We start from the raw sequence: 22,364 nt of genomic DNA, 5'->3' as shown, positions 1-22,364 counted from the left end.
CTGTGATGTTTAAGTGCAGCAGTGAGCCAGCGTGGACAATACAGACACTGTAGCAGCTAAATGACATTTAGCCATTATTCATGTCATTATTGTGTCATGTCAAAAAATATCTTTTGTGAAAAAGGCCTAAGGCTTTAGCTTTTGAGCTTTATTTTGTGGTATAGGGACGAACCCATGGTCTAAACATACAGTAGAAGTCAGGGGGCGCGGCAGTAGTAAGTGCTTCACCTGAGAGGGCACATTGTTGCAAACAGCATTGAGCAGGAACCAACAGGCTATGAGGTCAAACATGGCACCAGCACAGCTAGGAAACACACGGGGGACAATGCCGGCTTCCCGACATCTCCATCGACCTTCATCTGGAAAATGTCCCCAGTGTTAAGTGAGCCCACTAACAGCTAGTTATGTTAAACTGACGGAGCAGTAGCACTGCAGGCTACTGCCGACGGTTGGGCTTTTAATTATGCGAATGGAAATGGCCTGACTGCTAACTTTTCGAGGTAGCTTTCCTCAGGCCAGCTGAGCCGGCTCACAATATTCAAACTGTAAGCGGGGTGAATAGATAAGTAGAGGTTAAATGTGTTCTTCCAGTTTTAGCGCCATTACAGTTATTTACGGTGCACTTATTTGGATAGATGCACTAGCAGGAGACGGCAATATACATTGTAGGATAGATGTAATAGTCATTATAATGACTATTAATTATGTCTGAATTCAAAATAGTGAGTTTTTTGGTGGGGTGGGGGCACTATCATTACGTTTGTGTACTTAAGATGTCTTTACATTATATGTCTTCGTCTATGATTGGCCATACATCCCTGGGAAAAAGGAGCAATGGCAAGCAGGTATGGCACTAATAACTTAGAAGTTAGCTTTGATCTTTAACTCTGTATGCTCCACGGCAGAAGCGTTTACACCATATTCATTCTCTAGTTGTGGGACGTTTTGGGTATGTTGTGTTTATTTGTCTTCTCAGGTCCGGTGGTGAAGACAGTGTGCAGGGATGCATGTTTGCTCAAATAAAGTATGCAACCTCCTGACCAGTGTTCACTGGACAAACAAAGGAGGGAGCCTTGCTGTTGTTACCAGGGGGTTATTTGGATTGATTCTTGCTCAACAGGCTGCTTTACTGTGTGTGTGTGTGTGTGTGTGTGTGTGTGTGTGTGTGTGTGTGTGGAGGGGGGGGGAAGACGGAGGCAGAGACAGAGACTGACTGCGTTCCTGGAAATGCCATTCCATTGGTCAAAGCACCATAGCAACATAGTTCCACCTATGACAAGGGAGCAGCCAGTGGTTTTGAAGGAGTGCTGTGAAGCAGAAAGCTTCATGGGGAGGGATTGGAAGTCTGGGGTCTAGTTTGGGCCCGAGGCTCCAAACTCAAATTGAGATGCAACTCCACGTACCACCTGTTGTGTTGCTCCGTGCAAGGCACTGTGTGTCACCCCGTCAACGGCTTTCAGCGGACGAGTTTCTTCTCTGTCGTTACTTTTGTGCCCGTTTCAGTCTGAAATCACAATGAACGCGGCGCTGCCGTCCATAAAGTACCGTGGCGCAAAAGCTAATTCTAAATTGTAAAATAATTATGTGATAAGAAACATAAACAATACGTTATTTTGTATGTAATTTAATCCAATCGAGCCCTCATTTCCTGTTGAATGTTTAGTTTAGCAAATAAAATACTTTCTTTTTTCTTTTACTTCGATTCATTAGTTTAGTGGGCAGCTGGTAATGCAAACATAACTATATAGCCCTTTATGGCCTAATAAATAAAAAGGTGATCCATCCAAAAAAGACCCAAACACCAGCTAATACTGTGAGAAAATATATGCACAGTTTATTGATAGTTGCAAATAGGTGAGGCACACACACAACATAAAAGAAATGAATAATGTATAGTGGTGAGATCTGACCATGTTTTTTTTCCCCCTCTGCAACATTAGAAACATTAGTCAGTCATGGACTAAGACCTGGTGACGGCTGTTGAATTCTTGACTTTAAGAATTCCTTTGTTAGAGACAAAATCCTCATAAATTTGAAGCTTACGGGAAGCAAAACAAACAGGCTCAGCTGCTGCTGCGCTGAAAAAACAAGAAAAAACAAGAAAAAACAACAACTTGGTAATCCACATATGAAAATAAACAGAGAAATTCCAGTGGCTACTACAGGATAGCAGATTGTATCATAAATATTTTTTAACTCCTGCTCATATTCATGGCTTTTTAAGACCTGCTTGGGCTCATTTTTCTTCGGATATCATACAAATTACTGTACAAAGGTGTTTCTAGAACATTCGGTGAAAGGCCAGTTTCACAAAGGACGAATGATCAGTAATATTTACATTTGGCTTCTGTGTCACTGTAACAAATACAAAGAACAAAAGGCACTGTTACAAATGTAAAAACATTTAAATATATACTAAAAAATAAGCATAAGGAAAAACTGGGCATCCATTCAGTAGAAGCAATCTCTCACGTTGCCACTTGTTTTGTCAATCCATTTAATATTGAGTTGTTAGACAGTATGGCTTATGATTAATTCATATAGTCCATACGTCTTTATTATGCAATGGTGTTGCACAAGAACTGTGAGTGGGATTGTGCAACTAATACACCAGTATTTGCTGAGGAATCGGCATTATTACGTAATACCTGTGGACTGGTTCAAGAAAATTGGAATTTGCGTTGTTTACAAAGTATACAGTACGGCACTATGAGCTCATGAATAAACATGCCGGAAAAAGGTGCAAAAGTGTAAATCTGCTAGTGAAATGAAAAGTTAGCTGCACATTAACGTGGATGCGACGCTGTATTATTTCCAAAGCTAACAGAATATGCTTATGAAGTAATTAGCCTGTTCTCAGTGGGTAAAATGTCCTAATTGATTTTTAATAAACACACACAATAGTGTGTCATACATGAAACTTTGGTAAGTGTGTTATAGGAGTATGAATACTGTTCATATTCTTCCTTCTTTTACAGAGGTGTGCATCACTGGCACAACGCGTTTCCAGTTGGTAAATTACTCGTTTCACAAGTGTGTGAGACGGTCACAAGAACATCTAGAAACAGCTGCATTTTTACAGGTCATTTATTTGCCCAGTCGACAGTCTGTAGCAGGATACTGTGTGAAAGGCCGAGAGTGGACGGTTAGGTTGGTGCACGGCTCTCATGCAAGCAGCAACAGCGCAAAACAGGTGGGTCTAGGTTCACAGTATCTCCCATCCATAGTGTCTCGACATTAACTGAAATTATTGGTCTCTCTCGTTCACTCGTTCGCTCAGAACTTCAGCTCCACCTATGCGAATGTTTAACCCTAAAAAGGAAGCTGTCACTTCAGCGCGTAGAGCAGCTCAGCGGTGTGGCAGAGAGACAGAGGGTGAGCCGAGGAAAAGTACTGACAGCACAACCAGTCCTCGAGCTCGGCGTTCCTCTCGGGTTCCAGTGAACGCTCTGCGAACTTCATCATCAGCAGGGCCCTCTTCACGTCCAGCCAGTTCAGGAGGCCCTCGTGTCGGGCTCCGTCGACAAAGCCGGCCCCGTGTCCGTGACGCTCCCGCTGCTGCTCCATCAGGTCCTTCCTGGGGCCCCAGAGCAGGCTCTGCAGTATGCGCTTGGCCTCCTGGATGTGAATGCGTTTGATGGGGTCCGGTTGAAGCAGGAGCTGGGCCAGCCTCTGGAGGCCGGCAGAGTAAAGGGAGACGGAAGGGATTGGAGGCAACTCTTCGCAGCGGTAGTCTTGTTCCTTCAGAGCTGGACTCACCTCGAACGGGTTGGCTTGGTGGAGGAGCTCATAGATCAAGATGCCCGTCTGGAACTCGTCGAATTTACGATACTGCGCTGCCGAGAGGATCTCAGGCGCCAACCTGGCGTGGTCACGTTTGATGCGAGGGTCCACGCTGGTTGAGGCCGCGTCTTCGGGGGAGCGACGCTTGGCCTTTGCAAAGTTGCTGATGAGAAGCCGGGGAAGGTGACGCTGACTGTCTCCGCCGCTCGCACCGTTACTGGTGCCATTGTCAGTGGGGGTTTGCTGGGGGAACTTGGAGGACCTGCGCAGATGAGGCACCAACAGCAGGTTTTCGAGGCAGAGGTCGCGATGCGTGACCCCGTGCTCCTTCAAGTGCTCCAGGCCGTGGCAGAGCTGCAGGAGGAGGAAACACACGCGGCGCTCGTAGACCTCTGGCTGAGCTTTATGGAACGCGGCCCACTCCCGGACAAAGTCAGCGGCCGTCTGCCGAGGGATCTCAGAGGTGATGACCACCACTCGCTCTCGCTCTACCTGTTGAACGGGCGCAGACACGGAGGGCTGAGGCAGCGATGAAGCAGGGGTGTTGGGCAGAGAGACTTCGTCAGAAGGCAACATGCTCTGGGGGACGCATGCGAGGAAGTGGCCACAGTCCTGCTGGAAGTTGAAGTGGGGAGGCATGCTCTGCTGCACCGACAGACCGTAGAGATGGCCCTGTTGGGCCTCCATGGCTGGACTCTTGCAGATCTGGAGAGGTATAAACACAAAGATCAGTGGGAGGAAAGGATTAAGCAAAGGAGAAGCAAGGGTGGGGGTGGGGGGAGGGGTAGAGAGAATAATTCCTCACACAGAGACGGGAAGGGAGTTGAGCCAAGAAACATAAGAAAGGAATTCTTGTTAGTGAGGTTCCAAGGTCAACGTCAATGCAGTCCCTGCTCTCATTCAAGTGAAATGCATGTCTACGGTGCAGCTTTAAACCCTAAAAAGCTGAGAAAAAAACTAAACTTGTGTGTTCCAGTAAACTACCACGGCCCTGCAGTGTGTGGGATAAGACACACACTAAAATCTGAATTCTGAAACAGAAAAAAAAATCTCTTTGTGTGTTGGGGTCAGATTTATAAATATAAGCTCTTCTTAGAGATTAACTGGACAAAAACCCACTTTCATGGATTTTCATGGATTTTCTGTCAGCAACACACCGGTAAGCACATCGACTAACAATTATTTAAGGTACACAAACACTGTCACTACACTTCAGAATGAACCCAATCAATGCTGATTTCAGTTTCCAACACGATTATTTGTCTTTGTGCTGGATGCGCTCGTTCTACATGGTGTGTATTGGATTTCTTTGTGTGCCGGCCTTGACAACAGGTTCTTCTGTAAATCCTGCCTGGAATGTAAAGATTAATTGGGCCTAGAGATATTAAGCAAGAATGTAGGCACCCATACTGTGGCACAACACATACTGTACTAACAGCTGCTGCTTTGTACAACACTAATGACTTTGGGACAAAGGTTAACTAGTGTGAATCCACACCCTTCTTTCTAGTTGTTTACACTGCCCTGAAGGTTTGTGCTGCGGTGGGGACGTCCCATCTGCTGTCAACGAACAAACACCGCCCAATTTCAATCTCCTCCTTCTATCCTCAAACTATCAAATCTCTGCTTGAAAAGGTCAATTTAAAAATTATTCTTTAAACAACAGTAAAGATGATCTTAAGTGGGCTGAGAGTTGCTCTTTTGATCTCTGATCCTGAACCCTTCCCAGCAACCAACAGCCAAATCAGACCCTCCTCTTGTTTCCAATCCTATACTTAACGACTTTCTACTCTGTTCAAAGTCATTAATGATCAGGTTCAATTATCAGTAACTCCATAATACCATTTATTCCCAGTAAAAAAAACAACAACAAAAAACTGTAACTGCTAACTGGTGATGTGAAAATATGGACATCATTCTCTTACTCAATACTTAAGATCTTGCTAAAGTAAAGATATCTTGGCTTTTTTTAGAAAGTTGATCAGCAAGGTGATTATTATTATTATTATTATTATTATGTTCCTCTGCCCTGCTGTTGTATAGAATACTACTCACTTTTGCCCAATATCTTACTTAAAATTAAATAAGTTAATTTGGATCAACTGTAAATAGATAAAGTTGCTCTTTTGTTGCATTTCCCGTAGCAGCTCAAAGAGTGTTCACTCCCCTCAGAATTCTGGGACTTGTAGTATAAATCTGCATTAGCCGTTACCCCCAGTAACCAAAGGTTATGCCAAATGAATCAGCGACAACATATTAAAGATTAGAACATTAAGGTGTTCTGGAAGTGAACATGGTTATACCAAACACATATTTCACAAATGCCCTATATAAAATACTAAATATAAAATACTAAAATCCGGCTGAGTATTCACCTTTACAGCGTAGGAGTTGCTGGGGTCTGAGGCGCAGGCAGCAGAGTAGTACACAGCATCTCCAGAGTTGCAGCTTGGCTTGTTGGAGGTGAGCCTGAACAGAGACCAGTTGCTCTCCTCAAACCTAAGTGGGTTCCTCTGGGAGCGAGTGAAGTGATCCTCACATTTCAGAGCCAAGCGCCGCAGAGACTCAGCGTACAGGCCCCCCAGTTTGGAGTACACTCCTTCCCTACTGTCTATGTTACTCAGAAGGGTCTGGAGCTGCAGGCTAGAGCCCACATTGTGTGTCGAACCCGGTTCTGAGGACGAGAAGGGCACGCTGAGTTGGGGGGAAGAGGAGCAGGTGACGCTGCTTCGGCAGTGGACGCCCAGACGCCCTGGAGTCTTCAGTGGCTCATCCAGTGTCCGGGACCTCGAGGGTCGGCTGAGCGGGGCATGGCAACGCTCCAGAGACTCGCTGGAGGAGAACATGGGCCGTGGCTCGACGGGGCTGGACGGTAAACTGGAGCGGCAGCTGACATCGGCAGGGCGACACACGTTGCTCTCCGAGCCCGTGAATGGGAGTCGCGGGTAGGCTCGGACAAAGGGTCTTCCGGTCGCGCTGTCGGGGGCCGACACGGTGCGGTTGACCATTTTCTTCTCTGGGAGTGGAGGTGGCTGGTTACTGAAGCTGTTAAAGGAGGGCTGGTGCGGAGACCCTGGAGCTGAGGCCACTGGACTTCTGGAAAATGGAGAGGAACAAGAGAGCCGTGTAGCATCCCGATAACCTGAGAAGAGAAACATGTATTACATCAGCAGGTCTGCTTAAAATTAAAGTAAGTGTTCGCTCATTAAGTACACTGTACTGCTTATTTAAGGAAAGGTGGAAAAAGAATGCGAATACAATGAAATGTGATGTTTGCGTTTTGAACTTCTTAAACTCGAGGATACATCAATTGCGAAAGGAATAGTTCAAAATTTTGGGAAATGTGCTTACAAGCTTTCTTACTCAGAGTTGAACGCCAAATATGAAGCTACAACCAATACACAGAAACCGCTGGCCCAAATACCACCTTTTGTGTCCAGTTTGATCAAAACAAACTTTGGTGTTGATTAGTAATCGTCAAGGTGCTGTTAGGCAGACGTTGCTACCTTTGGACAGAGCCAGGCTAACCGTTTCACCCTCTTCTTAGCCTTTATGCTAAGCTAAGCTAACCAGCTGTAGCTTCATATTTAAACAGATGAGAGCGACGTTGATATGAGTAAGACAAATGAGTGTAATTCCTAAACCAGTCTAAATTGTCTTAACTAACATATGTTGATATGGAAAATAGGCACACATAAACACATACCGACCAATGACCATTCATTGACACAATATATCCTCGACTTCTTAGTGAGCTTGTGAGTGAAAATTCCTGTAACCTCACAGTACTCAGATGCTCATTTTCCTGGGCGATGGCTGTAAAATGTGATGTATTTACGACACCGCTTCTGTCACTGCCTACTGCTTAGCCTTAGCACAAACACATACCTCGTTGCCTCAAAACAGCTGGAAATCTCCACAATCCAGGGTTCAAGCCGACACTCAAAACATCTTCCATCCAATTATGTTCCATTTGTCAATTAAAGACTTAAAGTAAGAACTCCACCTTACACTAGAGGAGACAGATACTGAGATAATTGTGTGGTGCAGTTTTCAATAACTGCTTTCACAGAGGGGAAAGACTGTAAAGAAAAAAAAAAAGAAAAAAAAAAGTACTCTGTAGGATGCAGCCAAGCCCTTTTTCCCTCGTTATCAGAGTCCATAATTATCTCTTCAAACAACGTTGCCCAGGAAGTTACAACAATTACAAGTGCCTGTGCCACAGAGGATATGTGAAGGTTGACAAGAATTTCAAAATCAAGGACTCTTGATTCTGAGCCACTTCTCAGGTTTGATGGTTGTAGAAATATTGAACTCACGCCATGAAAAACCAACCCCCAGGGTCAAAACAAAACGGTACTTCACAAAAGAGGAAGAGAAGAGATAAGCTGACAGACGGCTGCTGGTTTTAAACCTTGCAATGCTCCTTTTCCTCTTTTCATTGTTGTTGCAAAGGTTTCACTTTGAGAAAGAGCATTTTTCATAGTCGAACATCAGGAAACAGCATCTGAACTGCAAGCAGCTGACACGCAGGCAAACAAACCAAAGCACACGTCTGTAAAAGCTGTAGAAGAAGCACCTAACTTGCTCAATGAACCACAATCTTTTGCTTTATCAGATACTGTATCACTCACACATGTATGGTCCTTGGACTCCAAGTGTATGTTTCTATTGGAGCAAAGGGACCTTTTGAAAAAAAAAAATTTAATACTGTGTGTGTGTGTCACTTACCAGTGTCTCCAGTCAGGTTGTCAGTGGAAGCAGTGGAGAGGCTGGAGCCCAAGCCCCGAAGAGAGGAAGTAGGGCTCCCCGCTGACCCTTGTTGGCTGCAGCGATCCAGCTCCATGTTGCTGCCACTCATCTTACTACTAACTCTGATGGAGAAAACAGAAGAAATGAGTTAAATGAATACGATGGGCCAAAGAAGATTACAAATTCTACAAAAAAAATCTGGTTTGAATGCATGTCTGCATTGCTGACATCATTGCCAAACAGAAGCCTCGCCAAGTGTAGCGTCCACTGGTGGTTCAGTCAGAAGGTTTTCCGCTGAAATATGACATTTTCTTTTTGTGCGTCTGTTCATAAATGTGGAACCACTCCACTTCCCCTTGATGTTATCCATTCTGCATTATGCATTACTCATGCACACACGTAGAAGAGCACACTGCCTCTTTTTAAATGACGAACACGTACCATCCGGAGTTGTTTCACTTCCTAATTTAAGAGGCACACTTCTTGGTTTTGTGTTGATTTATAAATGCAACAAACAAGCCTTACTAAAAACAATATTAGTCTGACAGACTCAGTAGTTTGGCTTGTTTCTGATAATGGTTCCCTTTCTTGAACACAGTAAACTGCATCAAGTACTGTATCAGCAGTCAACAAAGTCTCCAAAATTGACCACTGTGGCCACAAGTGGTAATTGCAGGATAATGGCGCATTTGATTTTCCCAGATTCCCCTGAATCGGTTGCTTTAAACTAGGAAAACTCCAACAATTTTACACATCAAAGTCTGTTTACAGGTCTTGGAGAGCACACAAGGTTGTATACAGCTTTCTGATTGCTGTTAAATTGTCTCAAGTGTTGTCATTTGAGGTGACATCAACACATTTAAAAAATAAAAATAAAATCCGGGTGTAGTTAGAATCTCCGATTAAGGCTAGCTACATTAGCCACTACTAGCCCAACACACCCAACCAAATTGTAAGCGCTTGAGTTTTCATTGCGAGTCCTGTCAGCGTCGGGTTGTTGTGCTGCAGGTTATGCTGCATGCGCGTTCTCTTTGAAAACACACTGGCAGTAATAAAACATAATCACAGTTTTAATGGTGGTTAAAATTGGAAAGTGTACTGTGTTTATAGCCCCGATACAAGACCAGGTAAAGCTGTAGGGTGCCCTGATGGCCACCTTTATTGCACATTTCCCATCCCTCTCTCCCTTTGTTTCCTGTCATCGCTCTACTACAGACTATAGATAAATGCACAGTGGACCTCAAAAACATTTAAAAAGCTGTAGCAGCGAATCCTCTAAGTGTACTGAATTGAGTAAGGGTGCGTTAGGTAGAAAGATTGCGTTATTTCTACTTTCAAAAGTTTTTCACAACCTTGCGTGATTTCTTTTCACGCGCTTGAAAGGAGCTTTGCATTCTTCTCGTTCAGTTCGCCTGACGAGCATGATAGCCACTTATAATACCAATGAAATCTGTGCATGAGCAGACTTCCTAATCAAGGTGACCAATTAGGCTGAGTGACAGCCATTCGCTTGTCTCATTATACGCACTAATGGCTCAGGAAAAAAACGGCTCTCATCCCATCCCTTCATCTCCCCCTTTCCTCTCTTCCATCGCAAAAAATACTCCTCTATCCATTTATCTGCTGGACCCACAACTTCAATTCCACCATAAAATCAGCAGAACAAACAGCTGAGGAGGAGAGCGGGTGAGAGGAGCACAGGGAAGAGACACAGGGTTGGGTATGTGGACAGTTATAGTTAAAGAATCCGTTATCATTTTACAGACAAAAGAACGGTGACGAAAGGCAGTGGAAACGCTGAGGCAGGAGGGGAAATGGTAATGGGCGCTGGAACCATGTGCATGTGTGCGCCTGTGCAAGTCTCCTTCCAGATCTCTCGGATTTGTATCCAAAACAAGAGATTTTCCTTGATGAAAGAATGCCATTGCTTATGTCCTGTGGGAGGATGGGCACGGATGAATGAGCCCTCTGAGCAAGGGCACGCAAAAGAGACCTTGGGTCGGATTAGGACTGCGTGTAAGAATAGACAGGCATTTAGTCAGTTATTTTCTTTATATAATATGATTATTTTGAAAAGAGGGAAATATGCCAGCACAAGATGAAATCTTCAAATAACCCAAATGTTTAAAACACAAATATATTCTCTTTATTGTAATGTCAGACAAGGAATTAATGAATCGATTAGCATAATATTTGCAATTCATTTTCTGTTGACGGACTAATTGACTCATTTTAGCTCTAAAATCACTTATCTGTAACCTGATGGAGACAGTATCAAAATGAAAAAGGATTTTCTAAAATCCTGCAGTCACGACATAAAAAAAAAAAAAAAAAGCGCCATTCATCAGGATCTCTCTCCTGGGAAGGCCCAGTTTCTAAATGTCTATTAATAAAGATCTTAATTGCTCATTTCCTCAGGATAGATTGCATCACTTCCTTTGCAAAAACAAAGCATACGCGAGCGGTGGTGATCTTCCCAGTGAACCAGTCACACATTCTGCAATCAGCCCGGCAACAACAACAACACGTACTGGAGCTTGATTGTTTACACTCTAAATCTGGGTTACGAACGCACTGGATCTGATGACACACATGGTACCCTGACGTGTATGTGTGTGTGTGTGGTATTAATAAAAGCTGTGTGAAGGGATTGTGTGGAGTTCTTTAAAAAGGGATCGGATTGGGGTTACAGCTAACTAGCCACAGATAGCGGTGCGACGGTGTAAAATGAGACCCAAACTAAACATCAGTGTTGTTGTGGATCACGTTCACGCGACTTGTGTCACATCTTTTCTCTGTTGTAATTATATAAAATGATGACAACGTGTTGTATGTCGTTACATCCACACATTCTCCAGGTCTATTTAATGTCAAGACAATAATATTTTAGTGAAAGTCCAAATCTAAGATGGTTATACAGCATCAATAATGACGAGAAAAAAAAACTAACTCATAAAACAGCTAACACATTAATGTTTAAAAAAAATTCTGGGTTTTGTTCAAATGAGGTGGATCAGGTATAAAAGTGTACAGGTGTAGGCGGCACCATTAACACCTGTAATCCAATCCCCTTACAGACATGCAACATACACAACCTTTAAGAAGCCCACCATGTGTAGATTCTGACAAGACGGAGAGGAACTGTATTTGTGGTGCTGTCGTACTGGAAAACATTCTTCGGTGTTCCTTTTGTTTTCTACAAACTGACAAAAGGTGTCGTTTATTGCATTGCTGCTATATTGCATTATATCGCGCATTTGTTTTTGTGTTCATTTGCAACCTCTTGTATGTTACACATTGCAGCGAAGAATGACATGCAGTGTTTCTGTCCCATGATTGTCGGATAGTTACCATGGCTATATAGCCATATAAACCATGTCTTTGAAACACAGATTCATTAATGGTTCACAACAATCCGTTTTTTTTTTTTGCAAACTGCTCCAGCCTTGTTATCTTTGTCCCTGCCAGTTATCTCTTTCCCTTATTCAGGACAAGCCACTTTCATTTTTTTACCCCGCATCACACAAAGTAACACACTTCTGCATCATTTTAATTTCAACCGCCTGCATCCTTTTAACTTCAACCGTCTTCATCTTACAACCATTTGTAGTCTTAACAGCATGGACTCAAAGAATAACATCATTTGGGCAGAAAAGTATTTGAAGAGATGAGGAGAGCAAAAGTCAGGGTGTGAAATGAACAAAAAGTTGACCACATGCCATCTACCACTGTGCCTCTCAAAGCAACCTCTGAATTTTGACTACCGAGCACCTGATAGGTGTGAAAATAAGCCTCACAACTCAAGAGTCAATTTTACTGCGCGACCAAAAACGTACCCACTTCTCTTCACAGGTCTAATGATAGCTGCGTCGTCAATACCTACTGAGAACACGTATGAGGAAAACAACGCCATCAGGTGCCTACCTCATGCTGGACAGGCAACGGTCCTTGTGGGGCTGGCTGCCATGAAAAGCCCCTGGATCAGACTGGTGGCTCTCTAAAGCCCCACCATGTGTAGTAACACAACCCTGGCTCCCCACGAGTCATATGTGTATTTAAAGTCCCTCTCGGCAGGAAAAGCCACAGCGCCCATTAGATGTGCAAAATTTAAACACCCAAATATCATATATAGCATTCACTCATTGACCTAGCGGTTCACTTCAGGCGGCAACAAGATGCTATCTGTTCTGCGGCACAGAAGGGATCAGAGCGGCTCTGTGGAGGGAGGGGCAGCACTTCTTGGAACCATAGTTAAGAGAGCGAAAGGCAATTCAAACCCAAGTCAAACCCAGCGGACTTGAATCCACGTGGCCGATCTATGAATTCTATTTCTATTGATGGCAACCGACTTCCAGACAGGGACAGTTTGGGAGTTGCCAGGGGCAACAATCTGTTCACTGATGCCCCTCCCTTTGGCAACCTTCAATGATCAGTGGAGTGGACAAGCCTTCTCCCTTAAAGAGTAAGGACACACGTGCACAACTTAGGTACACGCACAAACCCCTCTTAGGCTGACCCACCACGTCGTATGTAGGTTGATCGGTTACGAGGAATAAAAGATTGGCCATTTGGTGCTTTCCACTGTGATCAAAGGCTCTGGGAGGCAGATTTTTCCAACCATCTGTGGCTTTTAAATGATTCAGCGCATCAAAATGCTGCTTCACGGGGTACCATTACATTTTCCCTTCACGACACACACAAGATTCTCTCAAGTCCCAATAATAACTTCTTATAATAACACACTTGTTGATTTAAATACACAAAACCTTGCCGATAAACTTGGAAAGTCACAACTGTCGCTGTCTGGCTCGAGGTGTGTTCCCACATGTGTCACAACAAGGTGTATTTTTATCAGTGCAGAATGTCTGCAATGCCATAACAAGAGATATAGGTCCTTACTAGAATTACCACAAACATAAGGGCCCTTGAAATGTGATCGGCAATCTGTGTTTTGGACAGTAAAACACTCCCACTCAGCTTTTGCTGACTCGAGCCGCTCAAGATGGCAGAACATCTGTTTGTCCTGAGGAAGTCACAGTCGTGTGTTACACCTCATCGTGTCATCCCAGACAATTTTATTTTGAGGCGATCATTTGATGCTCTAATAACTGAAACAACACAAGGCCCCTTCTCTGTTTCTGCTTTGGTGTAGCTGACTCAGACAGCAGAGTGTATTCTTAGCCTCATGCAGACTAAAGCACAAGTGCACATGTTACTGCTAATAAATGACTATGTCGGCTTGGAGCCCTGAGTCGAGTAGGTCACAATGGTGCAGCTCTTGAATAAAGGCGAAAATGTATGATTCTGCAATTCCTGTAAGTGATGTAATTAAATATTGTTACTAAGCATTAAAAATAACCAGGATGTGAACATCAAAGAATTGAAAGTACACATGCGATATTATCTTTGTGCCTAAAGATGCATCTGAACGCCTGCAAATGACAGCTTTATTATATCAAGGCTTGCTTCTTTTTCTTTCTTTTTTTTTTTACAGTCATTGTGCTGCAGCCAAAACAAATTTACAGCAATGTGACAGAGCGGGGGACTATTTAACAGACCCATTTTGTGTGTTAATTAGAATTGAAAAAGTCACATTACTACCCTGAATAGAACAAGGCATGCATTGAGGAATGTGCCGGAACAGTTTGAATGATCAGGAGCTGCAAGAATGGAGGCTGATTCAAGGCTGAATAATGATGCTATGAAAGGGGAAGGCACAGGGAGATTCCCACAGACGACTGCAGTGAGACGCATGTGTACAGTAGCTTATATTCCATCAGCAGCACTATATACATATACATTCCCATCAGAGAGATATGTGGAGTTATGCATTTAGACTAAGTGCATGTTGAAAGTGCTAAATTATAGAATTTAGTGCCATGGCTTAATTACAGTCCCATTAGTTCTCATGCAAGTTTAAAGTAAGACTGAAGGATAGGCACGCAGATATGTGCTATAATGGGCAGTTCAAGTTTGAGAAATGCATAGCATTCATCTTACAGCAAGGGCTTAGTATACCAATGTGTAATTAAACCCCTATTAGACTTTTTCTTTTACATAGCTGACGTATTATATAAACAGTATTTAAGATCAACCCTTTCTTGAGATTGCCAGTGTATTTACTGTGCTTGGCCATTTAATAGCATTAAGAATTTTATGAGAAATTATAAATAGGTAATTCGTAGGAAATTACATGCGTTTTGCACTGCAGAATCTTTTCAGCTGCTCTTAATGACGTTTTGAGAAGTATAAATGGCATAAAAGATTGCTGCTGAATCTAGAGAAAAAAAAAACTGACTGATGACGATGGTGAGATTAATAAAAGACTTCATCATCTAAATCCTTTATCTAGATTAAATACTCATCAAAGAGTGGTCAGAAATTCCCAAAAGCGTAATTATCAAGAAGTGCTTACTTTTCATTGCTTCATATTGTACACTAAATACCTTGATGATTTGCATGTATTGGTCAAACGGAGTCAACAAGGTTAAGGACTCAAACCTCCGGTAACTTCTAATGTTGTCATACCGTCTGACATTTAAATTAATCAAATAATCATATATTTTTTCTGGGATGGGAACATAGTCCTACCCGAATACAGTAGGTCGTGGTCGAACCTCTTTAAAAGGGTTAATAATTGAATTCATAAAAGCCAGACAAAAAGTTCTCTGTTATTCTTACCTGTGCAGTTTCTTGGGCGGGGGAGGTGGTGGATTGGGCTCATTGTTGGCAGCTCCCTTTCCTGCTGTCAGCAGCTCTGATGAGCCGCCATGCAACGGTTGCTTGGACGGCATGCTCCCGTTATGCTTGCCCTCCTCCTCTGCACCGGTGCTCTCAGTCTCCCCCTGACAGGCACCATTGTTGAGGGCAGCTGGGGGGGCCGTGCCTGGCTCTGTCATTGGAGGGGGGCTGCTGTGGGCCTTTGAGTCCCTGGCTTTCTTCCAGACAGCAGCACCATTTACCAAGCATGCCACCCGAGAGGTTGTCCCTGGGTTGGCAGCAAACTTCTTCTTCTGTCCCTCTTTTGGCTCTCTCTCGTCCTCCTCCTCTTCTTCCTCTATGCGACAGTTCCAGCCAGAATTGTGGTGGTGGGGCTTGGGCCAGCGTTCAGACACTGCTGCGCTGTGGTTCTCTGCATGGACCTTGAAGTGGCCCTCTCTAGCAGAGACGAGAAAGAGCATGGGGAGTTCAGGTAGAGGGACGGGAGAAGAGACGGACGGTGAGAGGCTGGAGGTGCCCAGTCGCGGGAGATCTGGAAGAGGGACGGGAGAACAGATGGACGGTGAAAGGCTGGAGGCGCCCAGTTTCGGGGAACGGGTGGTCCTTTTCGGGGGAATGGGTGGGCTGGACTGAGGCTTGGGGTGGAGAGTTGGGGTAAGGCTGGCTTCTGGGACCAAAGAGGGTGCGCTGTGGCTGTGGCTAGGGCTGTGGCTGGGGCTGGGCCAGCGGAAAGCCGGGCTGCTGGGGTCTTTACGTGCTGTCGGGCTGAAGTGGCATTGGGTGCTGATGGCTGAATCTGGACTTCTCAGGAAGAAAGTCCTGTTTTCCTCTGTGTGAGCGGCCATCACTGTGATGGTGGCCCGTTGACTCTCAGCTGACAGCTCAGAGCCCTTGAATGAGTTCTTAATGTGGTTTGGGGACACAAGATGGGATTGCACCCCATTTCCTTCTGGCCTGCGCTTTTTCTTGGTGCTCTGTGCATAAATGGGTTCTGAGTCTTCTTGTTCATTCGGAGAGCTGGGAGCTGACTGGAAGCTACCCATGGCCGTTGGGCTTTGGGGGCTCCCTGACTTAACTTGTCTTCCTCCGGACCACTCTGCCCCAGGAAGTGAATCTGTACTACTTCGGTAAGAACAAGAGGAGTCCGATAGACTGGTCTGTTCAGACAGGACGGGAGGAGAGTGGAGAGATGGGGGAGGGTTGTGGCTAATGGTGTCCACACTCAAGGCTGTGAAAGTAATAGAAGTGCTGGATGTCTTAGTTGTAACAGCAGCAGTATTCCCACTGCTGATACCATTGCTATGAACTGTAGTTGGACTGGAAGTGACAATATCCACAGAAAAAGGTATCTCCACAGATGCCAGGTGGGACTCCTGTGAATTTGTCCTGGCAGTCACACTAATTCCATTATAAGTGCTTTTGGTTCTTGAGGTTGTTGTATTCTGCTCCCTACAGATCTCTCCATTGGCGTTCTTCTTTAAACTCTGAGAACCTCTACCCTCCTCCTGGGTGACAAAGATATTGCTGATGATCATGGAGTCTTTAGGCAGGATGTTGGGGGATAATGAAGCCAGAGAGAAGCAGTTGTTGTAGTCCATCTTGGTTTCAGGGCTTTGAATAGCGGCCTCTCTGTGGGTCTTGTTGCAGCCGTTACTGTCAATGTAAAGAGACGACAGGTCCAAGAGTTTCTTCAAGCCCATACGCTCAACTGGGCTCTTTGTGTTCTCCTGTCACACATAAACATGAGCACACATTAATGAACAGGTACATCATTCTGGGCAGTAATAAACTCAAAGGTATGTTACAGGAATGAGACATTTAAGATAGTCACCTGCTCTATGTTCATGTTGACGTCAGTCATTGACTCGTTGGTGTCAAGGCTCATCATAGTGGGTTTGACAGCGATGGTTGGCTTGCTGTAGGGTGAAGGCGCTATTACTCCAGATTCTTCATCGCCTCCCAGGAAGCTCTTCAAACAAGCGGCTGGCACACTGCCACCCAGGCCGACAGTCTTGTGGTGTGCACTACGTGGGTGGAAGCAGTTCTTGCAAGAGCCAGGTTTCCACACGTGTTCTGCAAAGTCGCTGCACGCGGACATCTTTGGTTTGCTAAATCAGGTTTGGTCAGAAGTTGCTGTTGAGTGATGTGGCAGAAGCCGGATGAACCATCATGGCTGGACCACAGAAAGTAGCAACATCAAAAGAAGAGGAGAGAGAAGAATGACGTACATTGTTAAAAGAATTAAGTCATGATGTACATCAATTTGTTTCCCTTAGATTATATCAGAATCAGAATCCTGCATGTCTTTGTCACCCAGTTAAACAGCTTGTATTACATAATAACTGTTTAATAATACACGTTAACCCGCCACACGAGTGGGCTGTGACATGACCAACCTAATAAATAAATACAGTTTATTTGCTAATGTGAGATTAGATTCAGTGTTTTTCGCCCCCAAAATTAAACATTTTAATTAAAAAAACAAAAGCTGGGTAACAGTTCGGCACGTGACAAACTTAGTTGAGGTATTAGAATCGGACAGAAAAGGTTTGATCAGTAAATCTAAAGAATGTTGCTTTCATTTTTTAACTTGAGATGTATAATTTTCTGAATCAAGAAGCCTGCTTTTTTTCATAAAAAAGAGAGAAAGTAAGTTGAAATTTCTTGAAATGCTAAAGACAGTGGCGAGGAAGTTCAGGCTGACAAGTGTCTCAGGGCTCAAGAAACCCCCGTTAGGATTTAAGTGTCATCTGCTGATGTAACTTAAGAAGACCTGATGTGTGCTGTGCTACTTGTTCCCATGGTCTCCTAAATTAGAGGGTATGTGGTTTCTGTTCAACCAAAGGGACTGCCGGTGTGAGCCCAGCGACATAAAAGCCCTTCAGAATCCTCTGCAGCCCCCGACATGCTAGAAGAAGACGGAGGAGCCTCAAGCATCCCGAAGGTCGGAATGTCAGGAATGTCTAAAGTCTCACCAGAGTGAATCTCACACCCCGCGACAACCCCCCCATCCCCCTTCCACAGACACACACACCTCCCACTCAACATGTGTGTTCTCCTTCTGGCACAAACAAACTGACCCACACACACACCTCCTTTCTCTCTCACTTCTGCGTGTCCTGTTAAACAGGGTTGACAGTGAGCAGATCAACACCATTTCAGAGAGATCATGTGTTGCCTTGCATCTGGGTGCCCCTCTGTATGTTCTTTACACAGCTTTAATTGCCTCTCAACCAGGTGCTGCAACGATACACAACGACATTAGCCCACCACCAAGACTCATTATCCGGAAAATAAATAAGAGGAAGCAAGAGGATGAACACTCACTCCTCTAAAACAATGAAAAGGGCATGTTACTGTTATTTTTGGCATTTTTTAAGCCCAAGTGATTCTGGATTTCTACAATTGTTTATTGACAGAACACTTCTTAAGACTCCTGGTAAATCATGGCTTGAGTTTTACAACCTTGCCATCTATGAATGTGAAGAGTCAAATTAAGAGATTTCCTGTTGGTAAAGATAATGCGTGTTTACATTTTTCTTTGTTTTGTGTGACTCAGTTTGGGCAGGAAAGCAACCACAAGCTCGCTGTTTGTTTAACAGGGGAAACAGAGCCTTGCCTTACATCTTATGGCATTGTGCATGCGTCATACGAAGCGATGACTGATCATTAGGCTACACGTCCTACTGCCGTAGAGAACAGCCTGGCTGCTAATCGGGGGTTTCGTGGGACGATCAGGCGATACTGACGAATAGACGGACAGAGCACTGCGTTTGCGTTTAGTAAGTTAAGACGAAACTGACAGGGACAATTTAATCTATGTTGTTCTATTTTCCCTGTGGGCAATCAAAGAAACACAACAGAAGTGGACTTTCATTTCAATTCCACCTCAAACTGCACCTCAGTTCAAGTTATTCTTTACACGTTCATCCCTGCTTGTTTGAACAGAGATAGACCCTGCTGTCTACATTCCACACACCTTCTCAAGCTCAAGGTCCAATATTTCTCACTTCCCCCTTGTAAAAACACATGCACAGGGCATAACCACTAGAAGACAAAAATTTAAAAACTCTCTCAAGAGCATGTTACAAAAATGTGCAAGGAAAAATTATTCTGGTTAGCTGTGGTCTGGTGTGGAATTTATAGTGTTTGAGGTCTGACACTAATAGCCTTGAAAACAAAAGCCATGTGCACCCATGACCCCTGTACATCACACAGTTGCATGGCCACTAGATGTCTCAAAAACACATTAAATTACTGCCCTGTCCTCAGGGACTTTGATCTTATATTCATAAGTCAGTTTCCCATGAAAACACAATACTAGGCATTTACTTAGAGACAACAGGCTGTGATGCACAGAGGAATGCAGTCAGGGTGCAATGCTAGACTGGGTGGCAACAGTTTAAATAGCCCAGAGACAGGGTGATCAAGAGGAGCAATTAAGGTAAAGGTTAGGGGGCTTATCGCCACTCAACAGCTGGTAAAACTGGACTTTATCTGGATCCTTCTGCAGCTGCAAGCAGGCTGGCACCAGCTGCAGACACATTTGACCCCCCTAGACACACCAGCACAAGCATGCGATGGAACAGCCTTAATGGAGTCTAACGTCAGGTCCTCTGATGGTTATTATTCTAGGGTTACTGTATCATTATTTTGCTGCGTTATCCTATCGGCAGCTGTCTACTGACCGGATGTGCCTTGCCCCCACCCCCAAAAAAAAGAAGAAGCCCAGAGACGTCAATGAATGAGATGCAGAATAACAGTTCCTCATCATCAGAATAATTAGACAACCTAAAGTCCATATTACGGTCCGATAACCAGGTCACGTCAGCGTCTCACTCACTTTAAACAAATGCTTTCACGAGTGACATTTGTCACGCCTGCCTCACTCACACAGCCCATTCATTTATTTGGGGGGGGGGGGGGGGGGACACACACAACCTGTTTTCTCCATACTCGGAAGAGATTTCCGCCAAAACTTTGGGCAAATATCTCAAAACTTCCACATTGAGGTTTGGCTGTTTTCCTCGCATGTTTCGCGAATCCACGTTCGTCATAGACAACACACCCCACGTGCCTCGGTCTGAGCCTCCCTTTTTTCTATTTGATTTATTTGATTTGATACATTTAAATTCCGGCAAACACTTCCCCTGTAGCTAAATCCAGTTGACGGCAGGTCATTGTAGCAGAAAAAATATATCATTTATATTCTCCCTCGTGCAGTGAGTGATGTGGTGGAAAAAAATGGCTGTTTTTTTTTGGGGTTGTTGAATTATTCGCCGTAATACGATACATAAATACGAAATGTCAACAACTTGGCTCAAGCTACATCGCGTACCAACGAAATAGGTGTATCAAAGGAAAATCTATAACATAACCGTGCCAAGGTTATCTCGTGCCTATTGACCGGGCTGCTTACCTGCTTGGACTTTATCTTCTTCCCCCCCCGGCAACACAAGTGCTCTGCCCCCTTCACGAGAAGAGCCAGCAACACAGCAGCTCGCGCGCGCTCTTCTAATTCCCCCGGAAGCCGATATCCGGCTGTCTTCAGGTATCCCACGAGCGACAGGTTAATGCCCCAGGAGACCGTGTGCTGCTGCAGGCTGGCTCCGGCTCTCTCGCTCTCTCTCTCTCGGTGCTGCTGCTGCTGCTGCTGCTGCTGCTGCTGCTGCTGCTGCGGTTGCTCTGTGCAGAGGTGGAGAGCTGAGGCGGAGCAGGAGTCCTCTGCAAGGCGGTGGGAGGAGCTCCACACCAAACATGCAGTCTGGTCAGTGGCCGCTCTCACGGACTCTCATTAAGGCTCTGCTCTATTAGCTGTCAGAAGGATTTTTATTTTTAATTTTATTATTTACAACCCAGCTGTCATTTGATTTGCAGGAAATTACACTGTAAAGATATACCATACAGGACACACACACACGCACACAAACACACACACCCACGCACACACACACACACACACACACACACACACATCCACGCACACACACACACACACACACACACACACCCACGCACACACACGCACACACACACACACACACACACACACACACACACACACACACACCACACACGCACACACGCCACACACACGCACACAAGCACACACACGGACACCCCACTGGGCTGTGTAGGTTTATTCTGCAAGCACTCCATCTTGATCAGAAGCCCCTTTGATGTGGAAGGTGGATGTATACATGGCTCCCTGGGTTTCGCTGCCCCTTCTCTCCTGCCACCCCCTGGACTGCTCCTGCTTCAGTTCATCATGGCCGGGGGTGACAGCGTGATAGAACAACACTGCCGCTGTTACTGATCCAGGCTGGACCCCTGCTGGTTTCCATTACGGGCAGCAAAAGGTGAAGCAAAGCTCACAGAGTGACACACACAGCCGCTGTGTTGGATGAAGGCGGTTATCCATAGAGATTAACCTTTGAACTGAGTATCTCCTCTTATGTCTTATTGAGAAATAACACTGAAACATGGTATTATTGTTTGGCTTTTTGACACAACCATAATCTGATCTTTTTTGTGCTCTTTTCATTTCCTTTTGGGTTTCTTTGGCATTATAGAAAGTAGCGACCCAGACGAGGCCCTGAAGGGATGAATAATGGCCGAAAAAACATCTGTTAACCCCAAAATCAACTTCCCTTTACTCCAAGGTTCCTGTTGCGCTGGACTACTTCCTGTGAAAGGAACATCCATGGACATCGATTGGACACAGAACCCACCAATCTTCCTGAACCTCACGCAAGGATTTATAGCAGAGCTGAGACAATCAGCATAAGTGGAACAGCAGAGACTGGATCCAAGAAAAGTGATGTTTTTTTTTTACCAGACCACCAGTTGAATTTAAAGTCACAATCCTCTCAAGAGGATTAGGCGTCTGTTGCATTGTATCTATTTTTGGCAGTTCAGATCATGAAACAATTCTCCTAATGGGATATTTCAAATAGCTTGTGCTTTGCATAACAATATGGAACCATCTATACACCAATGCTATTTTGACTTGGCCTGCAAATCATTATGTCAGTACAATAAATGCATGCAGGAAGTAGTACATCCGGTTTGAATATTGATATACAAATATTCGTGTTAACTATTCGGGG

General features: G+C 44.5%; 1 protein-coding gene across 1 annotated transcript; it reads right to left on the bottom strand.

Annotated features, from left to right (window-relative positions):
• Positions 1–1,809: 1,809 nt before the first annotated feature.
• LOC117740173 (inactive tyrosine-protein kinase PRAG1) lies at positions 1,810–20,952 on the bottom strand. Its single transcript, XM_034546390.1, has 6 exons — positions 20,675–20,952; positions 17,087–17,428; positions 15,217–16,982; positions 8,515–8,657; positions 6,159–6,925; positions 1,810–4,488 (listed from the first exon to the last, which is right to left on the bottom strand). Exons 2-6 carry the CDS (start codon positions 17,351–17,353, stop codon positions 3,328–3,330), a joined length of 4,104 nt encoding a protein of 1,367 aa, XP_034402281.1. The 5' UTR covers positions 17,354–17,428; positions 20,675–20,952; the 3' UTR covers positions 1,810–3,327.
• Between the last annotated feature and the right edge of the window lie 1,412 nt (positions 20,953–22,364).

This window comes from Cyclopterus lumpus, chromosome 12 (genome assembly GCF_009769545.1).
Source record: "Cyclopterus lumpus isolate fCycLum1 chromosome 12, fCycLum1.pri, whole genome shotgun sequence".
NCBI lineage: Eukaryota > Metazoa > Chordata > Actinopteri > Perciformes > Cyclopteridae > Cyclopterus > Cyclopterus lumpus.
Note: the sequence above shows the minus strand (reverse complement) of the source record. Positions and strands in the feature narration are given on the sequence as shown.

What these genes read in the sequence shown, in the direction of transcription:
- LOC117740173 (XM_034546390.1), bottom strand. Translation starts at nt 17,353, where the DNA reads ATGTCCGCGTGCAGCGACTTTGCAGAACACGTGTGGAAACCTGGCTCT. An exon ending in CCGCCCAAGAAACTGCACAG is followed by an intron (nt 8,658 to 15,216) that starts GTAAGAATAACA and finishes TTTCTCCATCAG; the next exon opens with AGTTAGTAGTAAGATGAGTG. An exon ending in GCAACTCCTACGCTGTAAAG is followed by an intron (nt 4,489 to 6,158) that starts GTGAATACTCAG and finishes ATACCTCTCCAG; the next exon opens with ATCTGCAAGAGTCCAGCCAT.